The 16,535-nt window shown below is 32.7% G+C and overlaps 2 protein-coding genes across 2 annotated transcripts; both read right to left on the bottom strand.

The window, feature by feature from the left end:
• Positions 1–2,458: 2,458 nt before the first annotated feature.
• On the bottom strand, positions 2,459–9,094 carry LOC133697024 (cysteine--tRNA ligase 2, cytoplasmic-like). Its single transcript, XM_062119340.1, has 9 exons — positions 8,807–9,094; positions 6,998–7,061; positions 5,941–6,102; positions 4,865–5,035; positions 4,506–4,787; positions 4,272–4,397; positions 3,410–3,643; positions 3,206–3,322; positions 2,459–3,020 (listed from the first exon to the last, which is right to left on the bottom strand). Exons 1-9 carry the CDS (start codon positions 8,974–8,976, stop codon positions 2,748–2,750), a joined length of 1,599 nt encoding a protein of 532 aa, XP_061975324.1. The 5' UTR covers positions 8,977–9,094; the 3' UTR covers positions 2,459–2,747.
• A 4,155-nt stretch (positions 9,095–13,249) lies between these two features.
• Positions 13,250–14,128, bottom strand: LOC133697809 (uncharacterized). The gene has a single exon (XM_062120602.1). It carries the CDS (start codon positions 13,951–13,953, stop codon positions 13,471–13,473), a length of 483 nt encoding a protein of 160 aa, XP_061976586.1. The 5' UTR covers positions 13,954–14,128; the 3' UTR covers positions 13,250–13,470.
• Positions 14,129–16,535: the final 2,407 nt, after the last annotated feature.

The following is a 16,535-nucleotide window of genomic DNA, read 5'->3' as shown; positions in this document are numbered from 1 at the left end:
CAACCATTGGTCCGAGACACCATTTACTCTTTTTTTTATATATATAATTTGCAATTTGTGCCGAAAGAAAATTCAATGATCATAAACAGACTTTCTAAAAATCAAAAGAGCTGCTTTATCCAAAATGGTAAGAATCGAAGTCCTCCAAACAGGCCACTGGTGAAGGCGTAGAGCCCAATTCACCTTCGTGATTGAATCATTCGGTGTGTTATATATCCAAAGGCAACATGTTCGTGACTTTAGGCCTTTATGTAGAGTGTAGACAATGAATTGGGCCAGCCGAGGGAAATGCAGCAATTCTTCCAGGACAAGGAGAGCTCTCGAAACAGTAACCAAATTCAAAAAAAAAAAAAATACAGTTTGCTACTTTGCTTCCTTAGACTCTATGCCGCATCGTCATGTTCGTGATTCGAACCCAATCTTTAGTACCGTGTCAAATGATTTTACAAGTTGAATTAGCTATTAAAAAAAAAATTACACCTTGCTAACAACCAAAAACAAATTTCAGATTAATTTACAAGCATTAGAAGCAGAAGTTGCAGGAGAATTTTTTATTTTTTTTTACTCCGACTATTAATTACTATTCTATTGAATCCATAAAAGTGATGAATGGTTGTCATATGTCAAGGACCAGCTTTTCTAGAATTCTAGTTCCTTACCAACCACAAAATCTCTACTGCATTTTATAGCGCGCGCGCGCACAAAATTCCATCACCCCAGCACCACGAGAGAATTGAAGAAAGAAACAGTAATATATTAGGAAAAGTTATGAAACCAGTAGAGCTTCCTGAACGTGCTGAAGAATGACAAAACATCACAGCTTCGAGCAATTTGCTTGGCCTTGTAATTAATTACAGAGTTTTCTACCATAAAAAGTGACTAACTTTAGCAAAAAATACAAATATCTCCTTCACAAAAAAATCCATGATTCCACCCTAAGGTCCCGTTTGTTTGCAGGAAAGTAGTTTCCTTTTGGAAAGTGAATTCCGGGAAAGTATTTTCCGATGTTTGGTAGTATAATGGAAAATAAGTTGGAAAACACTTTCCAGTGTTTGGTTATGTTATGGAAAATGAGCTGGAAAATAACTTATTAATATTTTATTTTTTCAAGTTTATTAAAATAATGAGGAACAAATCTTACAAATTAAAAAGTTGAATGAGAATGAAATTGAAAAAAAAATATAATTTCATAAATTATCTCAAATAAAATAAATAATAATCAAAATAATAGAGATCAAATCTAAAAAATTAAAAAAAATGAAAGGTGAAGAAATTAAAATAATAATAATTAACATTTTATAAATTATTTCAAATAAAATAAGTAAAAATCAAAAGAATGAGGACCAAATTTGATAGATAAAAAATTTCAATAAAAAAATGATAAGAAAAAAGCAAATAGCAATTATAAAAATAAGGACCAAAATTAATATAAAAATTAAATTTTAAGAGATGAAATTAAAAAATAAATATTCAAAACAAATTATATATAACAATCAAAAGTTTGAGGATTAAATTTGATATAATTAGCAAATAATGACATTTCTAAATTTTTCACAACTTCCGGAAAGTGTTTTCCGCCCAAATTTTTCAGGAAAACACTTTCCTGAAAACCAAGCCAAATTTTCCTTTGACTGGAAAGTTTGGAAAGTGGTTTCCCGGAAACCACTTTCCGGAAAACAAACACAGCCAAAAGGGAAAACACTTTCCTAGAAATCAAACCAAATTTTTCTTTGACTGGAAAGTGTTTTCCGTTGACCGAAAAGTGTTTCCGTTGACCAGAAAGTGTTTTCCGTTGACCGGAAAGTGTTTTCCGTTGACCAACTTTCCTAATGGCAAACAAACACAGGAAAGTTTGGAAAGTGGTTTCCCGAAAAATGAATTCCAGGAAACAAACATGGCCTAAATAACATAGTTTTTTAAAAGTATCTTTTCTGTTAGGGTCTCGTTGAAAAAACTAATAAAAATACCCTTATAAATCCATCTAGTTCCCCTGCTTCTCTAACCTGATGGATAAAAAAAAGAGCAAAATATGAAAAAAAATAAAAAATTGAAATCTCTGGGGAATTAATCATCAATACCCACCCACATTAAAATTCTAATTAAATCAATCATTGAAGATGGGTTATGCTTTTTTCTTTTTTCTTTTATTAAGAGTCGTAGAGAGAGCAAGAGGAATTGAGAGGCTTTCCATCAACTTTTACGTAATTTTTTATTGTGCAGGTGTGAATTCGAATAATTATTTTTATCGGTAAAACACATCATGGGTTTTTTTTTTTTTTTAATTGAAGGGAGTATCTGTTTTTGAACTAAAGTTAGGAAGGCTTTTTACAGTTTGACCCATGAGACACCAACAAATATACCTGTATTGCCAAAGCACATCACTTTTCCTAGAGTTCATTTTAAGGCTGGTTGCATTTATGGGCTACATAAAAAAATTTATTTTCTTCTGATACAGGGCTGCTTAATAGGATGTAAACATATGATTACCAACCTTCCTACATTGTATCTTGATCTAACAAGCTGGGAAGAACAATTTCAGTTCGCCTGCTACATGCAAGGAGCTACTTCACAGGGCCATAATGTGTGTAAAAAGTCCTCCAATGTTACAACATAAACCAGTACATAAATCAAAACCTATTAATATTTTCTCCATTCCGAGTTGAAGTGATCTAAAACAGTAGAGAGTGATTATAAGAAAAAACTGTATCACGTGCAAAAGCTGGGGCCAGAAGAAGGTTTGTCCACCGTCAACTTGATGCAGCTTGTGGTGGCGGCGTTGGCTCTTCCACAACTGTCCTTGCCTTCTCTTCGTTCTCAACAAGAACACAAGGCCTCCAAACTGTTTCCTTGCCCACATCCATCAGTGCAATGCCCCTTGCAGACAAATCAGTCCTGATCTGATCACTTTTCTTGAAATCCTGACTTTTCCTTGCCACGGCTCTGTCATCAATCAGGCTCATCACATCATCTTCTGTTAGTCCTGCTCTCTTCAATGCCTTCCCTTTTAACTGCTGCAAAACCTGTCCCAGGGAAAATCTAATTTTTGCTGACGAATTTCGGAGAAAATTCACATTTTACAAATCATTAAAAAAAAAGAATTGGGAACTTTGCATGTGCTAGCTTAGGTTACTATGGCCTTATCCCAAGCCTAGATAAGGAGGGTTGCAGTAGGTTGTTGTATACAAAAGAAATTGCTAAACCTCACCTCAGCACAAGTGCAAGGAGGAAACAATCCCAGAATTCTCAGAACTTCCGTAACTTCTTTCTTGACTTCGGTAACGGACCGAATCAATGACAATTGTTGCTTCTTTTGTTGTTTCTTCTGGCAATTATCAAGGAAAGAAGTACACGTTCAATCTCCATACATTCACAAAAAAGTGTCCACGGTAATAGAGTGAGATTACCATACCTTAAGCATGCCCAAAGAACCATTTACGACCTTCAAGGCTTCTTGGAAAGCACCAGTCAATAAAGGCGAAGTGTTCAAATCGTCTGACATTTTAGTCTCAAAATCTTCATGCAGCCTAGAAATGCATTTTTGGGCATCAGCAGTAATGGCAACCAGGTTGGCATTCTGTCCTGCGCCTTCCTTCAGACTTCCTTCTTGAAATGGCAATAAAGCATCCTCACAATCTTGCAATGTCTACAATCACGAAATAAATATAATTTACTAGAAGTATGAATACTAATGATATCAAAGTGTCAACATCTGAATCTGTCACCGAAGGTGGGTGTGGGTGGGTGTAAATGAGGATGCAAGCATAGATGTGCTTGTGATTCTTTGTGTTGAATCATGGCACTACATTTACCAGAATCAAAGCACAATGATAAGGGAAATGAACAAGTTATGAATGAAGCATATCAAGAAAGGAAAATGAAGAACTCCACAAGAAATTCTACTTTCAATAAATTGCTAACTAAAATCATTCTGGAACTATGTTTAATATAGCACGTGGCAAACTTTAGTGTGCAACTCAGAGCAACTCAGGTAAACAAGGATGACTTTGTAAATTTAACTGAACAGCAAAGCTCTAAAAAACACTAACTCGTGAAAAAGTCTCAACTTAAGGAGACAAACACTGCAAGTTAAATTAAAATTCTAAAGGGAAAAAAGTAGGCTGAGCGGACATATTCCCACCTACATAGGCTGCACAATTGACACATTGACACACACATGAACATAATTTCAAACAAGTGGCCCTCCATGACTGGTTTATGGCACATGAAAACTTTGAAATGAAAAGTTTGGGGAGCATGCATAAGCGTCAAACCTGATAAATGTAGAAAACAGCATCTGATGAGCTTTCCAGCTGCGAAACAGAGTAATTGAGGGGAGAGCGATAGTGTGCACTTATCAAGAAGTGCCTCAAAGCCAGTGGATGATACCGTTCAGTGATCTACAGAAAATTGTAAACATATACAACCAATAAGGATGAAATTTCTTTATTTGAAAGAAATTCAATAAGAAAAGGTGCAATAACAACTAAAATTGATTATCAATTTACCTGGCGAATTGTGAAAAAATTACCCAATGATTTTGACATTTTCTCATTGTTATTAGTGACATGACCATTATGCATCCAGTAACTCACGCTGCTCTCTTCACATGCTGCACAGCTCTGGGCAATCTCATTCTCATGATGTGGAAAAATCAAATCAATCCCACCGCCATGGATGTCAAATTTGAAGGTCAGATACTGAGCACTCATTGCACTGCATTCTATATGCCATCCTGGCCTTCCAGGGCCCCATGGGCTCTCCCAACTTGGCTCACCTGGCTTTGCTGCCTGCAAAAGTAGACATTGGATATGGTGCAATGCCAACAACTTCATAAATTTCCAGTGATCTTGAAAGAGATTTATACCTTCCACAATGCAAAGTCAGCAGGGTTACGTTTCCTTGAGTCAACAGCGACACGTTCCCCCGCTCTATTATTTTCTAACCTCTGCCCAGATAACTGACCATAATTTGGGGATTTATTAACGGCAAAGAAGACATCTCCCTCCACTGCATATGCACAGTCTTTTTCTATAATCTGCATAAATATTGGTCTCCACTTTAATACAAGAAAACAGAACTCTCTTGCAACAACTGAATCACATATATAATAACTGAAGAAAAACTTGAGGTCCATCATGCGATAAACCCGAAATAATCAATTAAACAAAACCATGGTTATACATGAAGCAGAAAGCAACTGCTGTTCATGTCACAGACACATAAATGGCTCAAAGAGGCCAAAAGTGGCCAAAAGTGTGCATCAGAAGCAAATAAAAGGCGCAAGTAGAGTGAGCTGTGCTTTGATTAAAATAAAATAAAAAATTGTTCCACTGGGTTTTGTATATGTCAAAAGTTCGCAACGACCTATTTAACCAAGTCCACTAGGGTTATAATAAGTTACTAAACTTCAAGAGTATCAAACTGGTTTAACCACTCAAAGCCAAAACAGTTCGCGAAATTCCTATATATCTCTAATTGATTATGAAGGACCATAATAGATGACTTACAATGCAGCATTACTTACTGCACCCTGACACTTCCATTATCTATTTGTTAATAACTTAATATGCTATTACCATTACTCAGTAGAGAGATTACCAAAACTAGTGGCTTCCACAAAGGTAAACCACTCAAAATCACAGTTTAGAGTTTAATCCTGTTTTAATTGAATGTAACCTGGATCCACTAGAAATATGACTGTTGCATCTTTCTTGGTGTGTCCAACACAGACACAGCAGAAAAACTCCATGACACAATATGAAAAATTGGAAGGGAATATAGATTGAACTGCCTTACCAACCACTCTAACATATTCAACAGGGATCCATCCAATTTCAAAATATGACCCAGTTGGGTGCACACACAAGCACGCTACCACACAAAGAGAGTGCAATAATCCAAGCTTAGTCAACAACAAAGTAAACACAGCAGGGGGGGAACCTGAGTTATCATGTCCTTAATCTGTTCCAAGTGATCAGTTACACGTGGCTGGTGGGTTGGAATGAGGCACTGCAGATCGTTCATGTCAACAAGATATTCTTCACAAAAACGGCTACTTAAAGATAATGGATCTTCGCCAATCTCATTTGCCCGACGAATTATCTGCAAAGACAGAGATTGGTGAATTTTAGACAAGATACTAGCCAAAAGTAGAGAACATTGATGTATGCGCATGTACATGTGCAAAGTTTATGGGTGTGTGTCTATACAGACACACACCCATACGTTATTGTATGAGGATTGACATGAACAACATCATTATTGCATAAAGCCTGTAGTAAAAGTAAAAAATTGGGAAGAATAGAAAGAAAAAGAAAAACAAGGCAAATCTTGATGTTGAGGCATTAAACTTCAGGCCAGTTTTAATCATTATGAAGATATATAGAACCTTGGACTAGAGACTAAAACTTATTTTGACTCCTTATCGCCTTTAGGGCGATCTTACATGTGTACAATAAAAAACTGTATGCATCGTCATACCTTGACTAAAAAACCCCAAAAGCATGCACCCTCTGAATGTTTTGTAAGCCTATTTGAGGTTTTGGGGATTAGGAGAGAATTATCTAATGCTCCACTAGCAGACTTTGTTGACAAAAAACATAATGGAACATATATAAAGAAAGGATTTCTTTGGGGCCAGGGGTGGTCACGGCCCCTTCTGAAAACTGAAGCTGAATCATAAAAAACAATGGCACAAATTTAAACAAAGTCAGAAATAAAATGATATGGAGTTCTTAATGTATTTCATACACCCTTTGTTCTTTCAAATTACAGTATCAAGTAAGCTTTTTAATAAATTAGCATATTTAACTAGCCAAAATAATGCATTGTCCTGTTTCAGCAACAAAAAACAAATATTCCAAGACTGAAAGAATGTAAGAATCCACAGATCTTTACCAAATTTATGCCCAGTAATGTAGAGTGAACAAATGCAATATTGTGATTACTCCAACTATGAGCCTTAGACATGTTGTAATTGTTGGGTTGAAATTCTCACCTTGTCATCAATATCAGTGAAATTGCGGACATAAGTAACTTCATAACCCAAGTGTTGTAGGTATCTGCAGTTGCAGTTCAAATGAAAAAATGGAATCACACAAATCAATGGTCGATGATTTCATTCATGCATAAAAGCCAAATAAATAACATAGAACCGAACACATAAAAAGCCAAAAGGATGCCAGAACTCCAAGCACATAAAGCAGTTTTAAACTTGTAAAATAAAATGAGTGCATGATCGACCCAGCGAGGTTAATGCCACATATCAGCCTGAGGCATTGAGCAACGATTTTAACTTCATATGAGCTAACCTCAGCATAAGCAAATCAATCAATCTCCCAAATAAGCAAAACTAAGTTCAATTACATAAAATGCATACAGAAATGCATGTAATGGTGCGTGTTTATGCTTTATGAAGATATGAAACTGGAATTAAACATCAAATGCAGTGGCAGCGCAAGCATGATGAAGGTGGCTGAAATCATAGGCGGTAACACCACAGATATACATAGAAACCTTGCCAGGAATTTTGGACTTGAATATCTCCTTTTGTTGGTTTATTGAAATGTACAGTTCAACACCTTCATTTTTCATTTCAATCTACACACACCTCTCTCAACAAGGACAGTGAGGTTGTGCTGTCGTCAATGACTGCTCTGTAACATTAACACCTCGATGCCAGGGAAGGAAGGGATGCAGTAAACTGAAAAGGAGAGATTATCTGCTTGACATTTGAGGGTAGCAATTTGAAGGTCTAAATGGAATGAGATGAACCAAATAAAAAGCCGACCAGGATGGACCCCAAATTATTTTCGACTGAGACTTGGACCCCAAATAGTAAGAAAATAACTAAGACAAAAAAATAGAAATGGAATATGAATTCTTTTATTTTTTAAAGAAATCCTATTTGACATGTTTCATTCTGTTGTAGCGGTCTTGAATTCCAGTATGGCTCACTTCATGTGACTTGGAGGACAAGTTGTGTTGCTTGGGAGACAAATTGTATGGCTCGGTAGTGAAGAATATCCCAGTTGACCGACATATTATGTGAGTTCTTGAACAAGGATTTTTGGTTTTGAGTATTTTCATATTCTGTTGTAGACTTTACTATTATAAATGGAGATGTTATGTATGATCGTTTGATGTGAGTTGAGTGAGCAAAACACATGAGCATCCTAGTTTGAAAGATAGAAGAGGATTGGATGCAAGAGAATTTGGGAGGAGTTTGACTGAACTATGAGTCAAGAACAGAATTTATAAACCGAAGTCATAAAAGGAAAAAGAAAGCCAAACTCCCAGCAGTTTTAAACTTGTATAATAAAGGGGGGGGGGGAGAAAACTAGAAAGAGTGCATGCCCAGCCGGCAAATCATGGCACAAATCATGCTTAATTTAACTTCAAATGAGATAATCTAGCCAAAGCTTCGAAGTCCAATTAGATACTGAACCCAAACATCTTGTCAGCCAAAATCTAGAAAGGACCAGGGGTTTGTCTAATTGCAGCAACGTACACAAACATTGCTCGATGAAAGAGATCTTTTTCAAAAACGCTTTCCTCAGCCTAAAACCATAACAGTTAAATTTCCACGGAGGAATCGCCATAGATAAAACATCAAATCTACACGTCAGAAAGCGTATTTGGAATTGATTAAGAAATCAGCATCCCCTATTATCTACCACAATCAAAATAATCAAATCAAATCAAATTCCCAAATAAATAAATTAACAAACAAATTTAATTGCATATATAAAGAGAGAGTGCGTGTGCGTGTTTATATAGATAGATAGATGAATAGAAATGGACCGGCCTGAATAATATGTCGAAGGCAACAGCGGCGCGAGCGTGACCGAGGTGACTGAAATCATAGGCGGTGACACCGCAAACGTACATGGAAACCTTGCCGGGAATACGGGACTTGAATACCTCTTTTTGTTGGGTCATCGAGTTGTAGAGTTTAAGCTCTTCGTTGGTTGCCATTTCGATCTACGAGGACGATGAGGTAGCTTAGTCTCTCTGCTAACTTTATTAAAACCTCAACGCCTGCCGATACGAGGAGATGCTGTACGGAAGAAAGAACCGAAGAAGAGCGGTGGAGTGATTGGGGTTAGGGGTTTTGGGTTTTAAAATAATGGAACGGGTTGGCCCAAATAGAAAGCCCATCAAACTGGACCACCCTGTATTTCTTCAACTGAATTTTATTTTAACTATTTTCTTTTCAGAAAAATTAACTAATTTTGAAGATCCATTTAATCTTGCTCCTAAAAATCATAATTGAAATCATAGTATATATTTTAGTTAGTTGGTTGTATTTAAAACTGTCATGTCTTAAATTGTTGAATGGATCAATTAATAGATTCAATTGTAATTATATCCCAATTAAATGGTGTTAGTTGGCTTAGCCCGTAAATTCATTATGGCAGGTATAAATGGCTTGAAATCCAGTTTCACAAGAGTAGAGTTTCTTTTTGCTTTTTTCTTTTTATATAAAAAAAAAGAGATACGAACTAAGATTTTTTTTATTCTCTATTAAGAAAATAGCTGCAGATCCATGTTGAGCGAGTTGCAAACTCATTGTTAATTATAAAAAAAAATGTTAATATAATGTGTAAAAATAATTCATTCATGATTTTTTTATTCTTTTATTGAAACTTATTTTCATGATTATAATGAGTTTTTTAATATAATTTACCTCACTTTTATTTTTTTATTTAGTTTTTAAATTTAGTTTTTTTTTTTTAATATGAAATGAACCAAATAAAAAGCCAACCAGGATGGACCTAAATTATTTTCGACAGAGACTTAGACCCCAAATAGTCAGAAAATAACTAAGACAAGAAAATAGAAATGGAATATGGATTCTTTTATTTTTTAAAGAAATCCTATTTGACACGTTTCATTCTGTTGTGGCGTGTCTTGAATTCCAGTATGGCTCACTTCATGTGACTTGGAGGAAGTTGTGTCGCTTGGGAGACAGATTGTGGCTCAACCCATTGGGTTTGTTTGACAGTGTGGTTGTGGTTGCTTTTTAAATAATTTTTTATGTCAAAATACATGTCAATGATGTTTTTTTATTTTTTAAAAATCATTTTTGACATCAGCACATCAAAATGATTTAAAAACACTAAAAACATATTAATTTGAAGTTAATAAAAAAATAAAAAAAAATTTAAATTTTATTAAAAACACTTTTAAAACGCAGAAACAAACAAGCCCTATCCTACTTGTCGACCGATTGTTCTATAAACTACACTGCTAAAAAAAACTTAATAAAAAAATTACATTAATGAGACAAGAAAGTTTTGATTAATGATTTTTTCATTTAGAATTTCAATCATTGTTTTTTAAGAATATTTATTTTAATTTTTATATAACTAAATAAATAATTTTTTAAAAGTGTTCCACATCATGAAATCAGATATTTACATTACATTAACTTTTTTTTTTTTACAAGCAAGATCAACTTCCTGCTTTAATTGTTAATCAATGCTAGTCAATTTTTTTTTTACAATTTATCAATTCATATTTTATTTTATTAAGTATACAATTTTTTATTAATTAAAAATGACTGGTAACGCTGATGCATTACAAATTAACATAAAATCTTAGTTGTAACATAGCGTTGATACTAGTATTATATATATATATATATATATAGGTGAGGGAGAAATTACTATAACCCAAGACTAAGATCACTAGAATAGTGTAGTCATGAAATTCTTTTAGCAACCTAAAAAAAGAAAGTAGTATTTTTGTCCGTGATACAATTATTTTTAATAAATTATAGATTGGTAATTTTATTTTTCACTATAAAATTACTTTTTCTAGAAAGGTATAATTATTTTGATGTTTTTAAAGATAAAACAAACAAAACTTTCATCAAATTTTTTTTTTTTATCAATTTACATTATTTGCATTGTAAATCACAAAGGTGTTTAATGGTATTATTGTAAATTATATTCATTAAATGTTATAAAAAAGAAACTTATTTGCAAGTGTTACACCAGCATCAACGTGTGAATAGCCCCGTGCATCGAGTTTGACACCACCAATAATTTTTTTTTCTCTCTCTCTCTAACTACCCTTGAATTTCATGTAATAACCTTAAAAAAACATACTACCCCCTGTAATTTATCTCATCTTCACATTTGGCCCCTCTACTTTTGATAACTTTTTTGTTTTTTTAATAAGCCAAAAAATTACAAAATTTATTCAATTTCACCTCCTTTTTATTTTTTAATATTTTATATTTGGTCCCATTCTTTTTTATTACAATTTTGTTACTTGTATCAAGCTCTAAAATTACAATTATTTTTCAATTTACATCACTTTTATTTTTTTATTTATTTTTTAAATTTAGTTTTTATTTTTTTTATTGCAATTTATTTTGTTTAGGATTATTTTTTGGTTTTTTTTTAATTTCATCCTCCATGTTTTTTTTTCTCTTTGCAAACTTAATTCTTTTTTTTTTGTTGCTATCTTTTTTTTTTGCAAGTTTTTAAAATTGATTCCTTTTTACGATTTTATCATTGAAAAATAATTGGTTGGTAATTAAATTTATTGATTATACTCGATTTAAAGATTTCGCGGGTTGCAAGTTTTAAAGATAGACCAAGTTTATGAGGTTTGCCCATATTTGCTTGTTTTTTTTCTGTTTAAACGCTGATTTTTTTATTATTTATTTCTACTTTTTTTAAAGAGATTTCTATACTTTGTTGTTTTTTATGGCTTGTCTTTTATGAGATTAGTATCGAGTTTATGACCAAAAGCATTGATTTTAAATATTAGCATAGGTTGAATTTTGTTTTTTTGGTTTTTTTTTAATTGATTTATTTTAAATTCATCCTTTAACATTCAATTTTTTTAAAATTGATCCTCCTATCTTTTTTTTTTCTACTGAGTTATCTTGATCATGTGCTCATAATCATGAGATTTGCAAAATAACTTGAGTTAACTAAAATCTTTTCTCCTATACTATAGAGTCAATTCTGGGTTTAAGATTGAATTCATTGGTTTTAAAGGTTAATGTGGATTGACTTTTTTTAATTGAATTATTTTATTTTTATCCTTTAACATTTGTTTGGTTGAAAATTGGTATTCATACTTTTTTTTTTCATTTCCTTTATATTGGGTTGTCATGGTCATTTGTTTTACAATTTCATCATCCATGAGTTTTTTTTCCCTATAAAGTTTGATATCTATTTTTTTTATTGCTTATCTTTTTTTATTTTTCAAGTTTTCTTAATTGATATTTTTCATGATTTTATCTTTCAAAATTAAATTAATTAGGAATTAAACTTATTGATTGAACTCAATTCAAGGATTTCATGATTTTCATGGTCACGGGATTTACAGGTTAACTCAGGTTGACTTGTATTTTTTCTGTTGCTTTTTTAAAATAAATTTCTTTTGTTGCCTTTTTAAATTAAATTTGTTTTTGTTATTTTTTATCCTTCAACACTTAGTTGTTCTATAATTGAGTTTCATGATATTATTCAATTTGCTCTTGAACGCGTTCACCGTGGCATCACGACTTGGTTAGAGATTTTGCATTTTGTTCCAGGTTCGAATCAAGTTTTTTTATATAAATTATAATTTCCTTAATTTTCACCCACCAATATTTTTTTTGTTAGAGATCAAGCTTCATTATTTTTCATTTTCTTTTTTTAAAAAAAGTTATCATGTTTTTAATTATTCGATTTATTTAAATCATATGTCCATGGTCACAAAGTTCTCAAGTTAACCCAATTTAACTAGATTCTTTTAATTTTTTTTAGTTTGTCTATTTATTGTTGTTATATTTTTTTAATTATATTATTTAAATTACTAATTAAACTAGCTATTCGAGTATTATTTTTTTTCCTAACTTTTTTTTTTTTAACATTGAAAGTTTTTTCTCCACCAACAAGTGCGGGCTAAAAATATATTTTGCACTAAATTTTCTAGACTTTGTACTTTTTAAAATCAATTTTGGAGTAGGGAGGTTAATATGGAGTCAGGGCTCAAGATGACATTTTTTGAGAAACACCCTTCAGTTACGTAGGAGCTTGCGAGTATTGATTTGGTGCGCATCAAATAAATTCCAGAATACAATCTGGGAAGTCAGAAAATATCGCCTTTTTCCTTGAGAAAAGAAATCCCGTGAAATATTTTAACCACATGGATGTACAAGCATCATATATAATATTGTAGAAAATGAACTAGGTAAATTTAAGTATAAATGCCAAATATGTAGAGGTTGACGTCTTGACGATTACAAAAAAAATGAAATGGTAAATATTATCTGAACCAAATTCCTTAAAATACACTCACAAACGCAAAGATTAAAATTTTAGCTAGACACGCTAATACTTGACAATCAAATGAGAATCCCCAGAGTCTCAAAATTTCACGTGGAGAACAAAAAACGTTAAACAATTGTATCAAAGCAAAGAGATAAAGATGAAAATTTCTGAGATAAGACTACTAGACTGGCTAGATTGATTCCTGCCTCTGCAATCTCATATCTTGATAGAACCTCTCAATGAACCTCTCAGCCCTCTGATCAACTGAATCTTCCTCATCTACCAAATAATCCAAGGGCTCCAAAAAGTCTCCAGTACTGATGGTAGCAACTGGTAGAGTACTATCCATTGACAATCTATACCGCCCTTCCCCTCCCTGATCAGCTTTCAAGCCACCCAAACATCTACACAGGAACAGCATAGTGTATATGTTGTCCTTATAGCTTCTAAATTTGAACTGTTTCCTGGGATGATGAGCGAGTGAGGTACTCGAAGGAGAGAACTCGTATTCCTCAAGAAACCCGTTGTAATGCTTGAGCAGCTTGAACCTCCTACGCTTTCTTGATTTCTTGATGAGAATAAGCTTGGGAATGGTGGGTTTCCTCATCTTGGCAACAAAGATTCTAAGAAGATTAGAGACCTTGTGGAAAATGGGCAGTCTCTTTCTACGCATTTTTGGTTTGAAGAAAAGAAAGGACTTCAATCTTTTTAAGCTGCAGAAAGGGTTTTGGTAGGGATTCGAGGGTTTGATTCATGACTCGTGAGAAAGGGAGCCTTTAAGGATGCCAAAAAGGTAACGAAGTGCAGAGAGATGAGGTTGGTGGTGGAGAGCCAAGCTGTAAAAAGATGGTATGGTCGGTTGCGTTTTGGATTTATTATCAAGGAATAAGAAAGCCTCAAGCAAGTAGCCGTTAGACCGGCCTCCTGGCCCTTTCCTTGCTTGAACCCTATGTTTTTGAAGTTTAAATTGGAGTTGAACCTTTGACCAAATATTCTATGTTTTATACTCTACCACCAGGATAGTATCCATGGATCTATATGACTACATACAGAAATTTTCAAAGACAATAGCAAACTTTTTTTAACATTGTTTTTATTTGATATTTATTTATCTGGTACATTAAAAAAAGGTATGAATAAGTTTATTTTCGAAATATAAATGAACAACTAGTAAATTTAGTTTTCAAGTTTTTCTTCCAAATAAGTCTGTCATCTTATATTTTTCTACAAAATCCTTATAATATATTTAAAATTTGTTATTTATCTTTTTTTTAAAAAAAATACTTTACAAAAACTTTTATGATGCATTTCTTTTTCTTAAAGATTTTTTTGAATTTTATTTAAAAAATCAAAGACTTATTATCGCACAATTTAATTACTATAATTCTTGGAAAATGTTTAGAGCATATCTCATTGATTATGGTAATTATAATCATCAATATATTTTTTTTAAAATAAGTTATATAAATATGAGTAGTTATTTTTATACCTTTGTTACATCATAGTTTGATTTGAATATAATTGAGATTTACAATAATGGTAATATATATATATATATATATATATATATATATATATATATATATATATATATATATTACATTTTTTTTACAAGATAGACATTGGACATTTATAAACATTATTATGAAAACTCTTTTTAGAGAAAAATAAAAATCAATTAACTGCATGTAATTGTTTTAAGTGTATGAAGATGTAATAGATGTATAACAATATTTAAACAATTGTAAAAGTTAACGATAACTTAGTTCATATATATAATTTGATAAAACTAGTTAGTTGATAGGCATAGTTAACAATTATATATCTATTCCTCAGATTGTTTTTTTTTATTCTTAATCTGTTTATAACTTAGTTTTTCATCAGTTTTATTGGTTTTTTTAATCTATTTTAAAAAATATAAATAGAAAAGAGAAGTCGACGAAATGGAAGATTTTGATTATAATTTTTTTGTAGAAAATGGTCAACGTCAATCAAAGAATTGTTTAACTTTTATAATAATTATGGATTAATCAACTAGTTTCAACAAACCACATGAATTAAGTTATAATTAACTCTTAATAAGATGATCCACGCAAAATGTTCATGGTTTCTCTTCGTATCTTGACCGTAACATTAATCTACAAGTCACTTCCACTTTGCCCATGCCATTGCAATGCATGGCTTAAAAGAAATGGCCTTATCTGTCATGGGAAAACTTTCGGTACTTCTGGCGCAAATGCTATCTGGATTTCACCAAATTAATTGGTAAAATGGTCGTCTACTTCCTTCCTTTTCCCTCAGACGTGCACACATTTCTTATGCCAGCAAAGTATTAGTAATGTGCTTCTGATGCTATCTATCACCTTTGTCTTGAGTCTAAGCATGCGTCCGTGCGATCCCCGCCTGGTTTCTTTCTCTTTACACATTCTTTCTGTTTTGGGGTCACTTTCAGTTTGATTATTTAAATTCTGGAGATGCTTTAACGGTTTGTTCAAGAAATCGCTTCATAATTCACGTGAAAATGTACGCAGCGAAAGTGATTCAAGTTATTCTTTCTTGAGTTTTAATTTCTCCCTGGCACTGACAGTGTACGCCGGGGTTACTTTGCCTGCACAAGTTACAATATCCGTGCCCAGTACGTGTGTTCCTGAGAGTCTCCCTTCACTTCTCGTGTAAAATGGTTAGATCTCTTGTGTAACATGTTCGATCTTGCAAGTAAAATGGTTAGATCTCTTGTGTAACATGTTCGATCTTGCAAGTAAAATGGTTAGATCTCGTGTAATTTGTTTGCTTGAGGTCTTGAAATGAATAGAGAATATTTCCTTCATTTCTCGCTCAATACGGTCAGGTACTCTGATTTGATCCGGTGATGACAGTCATTTTTTCCTACTACCGATGTTGTTGGCTGGTGAAAATCTATTACAAGCAGATGGATTTCAAATAAAATATAGTCAGCATTACATGTAACATACCAATCGAGGCTATGAATTATATATTAATTAAGTCAATATGACATCATATTATATGTAATTTTGGTAATTGATCGCCTTTCATTTATTTTATTTTTATCGATTACAAGAGACCGTGAATTTATCAACGATTGTGATACATAACTCCTGGAAGGGAAAAAAAAAAGCTCTAAAACCTGAATTTTTTTTAATTAATGTGGGTGTCTGACTAGTTTGGAGGTTTTTCAATTAATTTCACAGATCCTAAAGTTAACGATCATATAAGTCTCCAACACCCTGAGATTTA

This window comes from Populus nigra, chromosome 6 (assembly GCF_951802175.1).
Source record: "Populus nigra chromosome 6, ddPopNigr1.1, whole genome shotgun sequence".
Taxonomy (NCBI): domain Eukaryota; kingdom Viridiplantae; phylum Streptophyta; class Magnoliopsida; order Malpighiales; family Salicaceae; genus Populus; species Populus nigra.
Note: the sequence above shows the minus strand (reverse complement) of the source record. Positions and strands in the feature narration are given on the sequence as shown.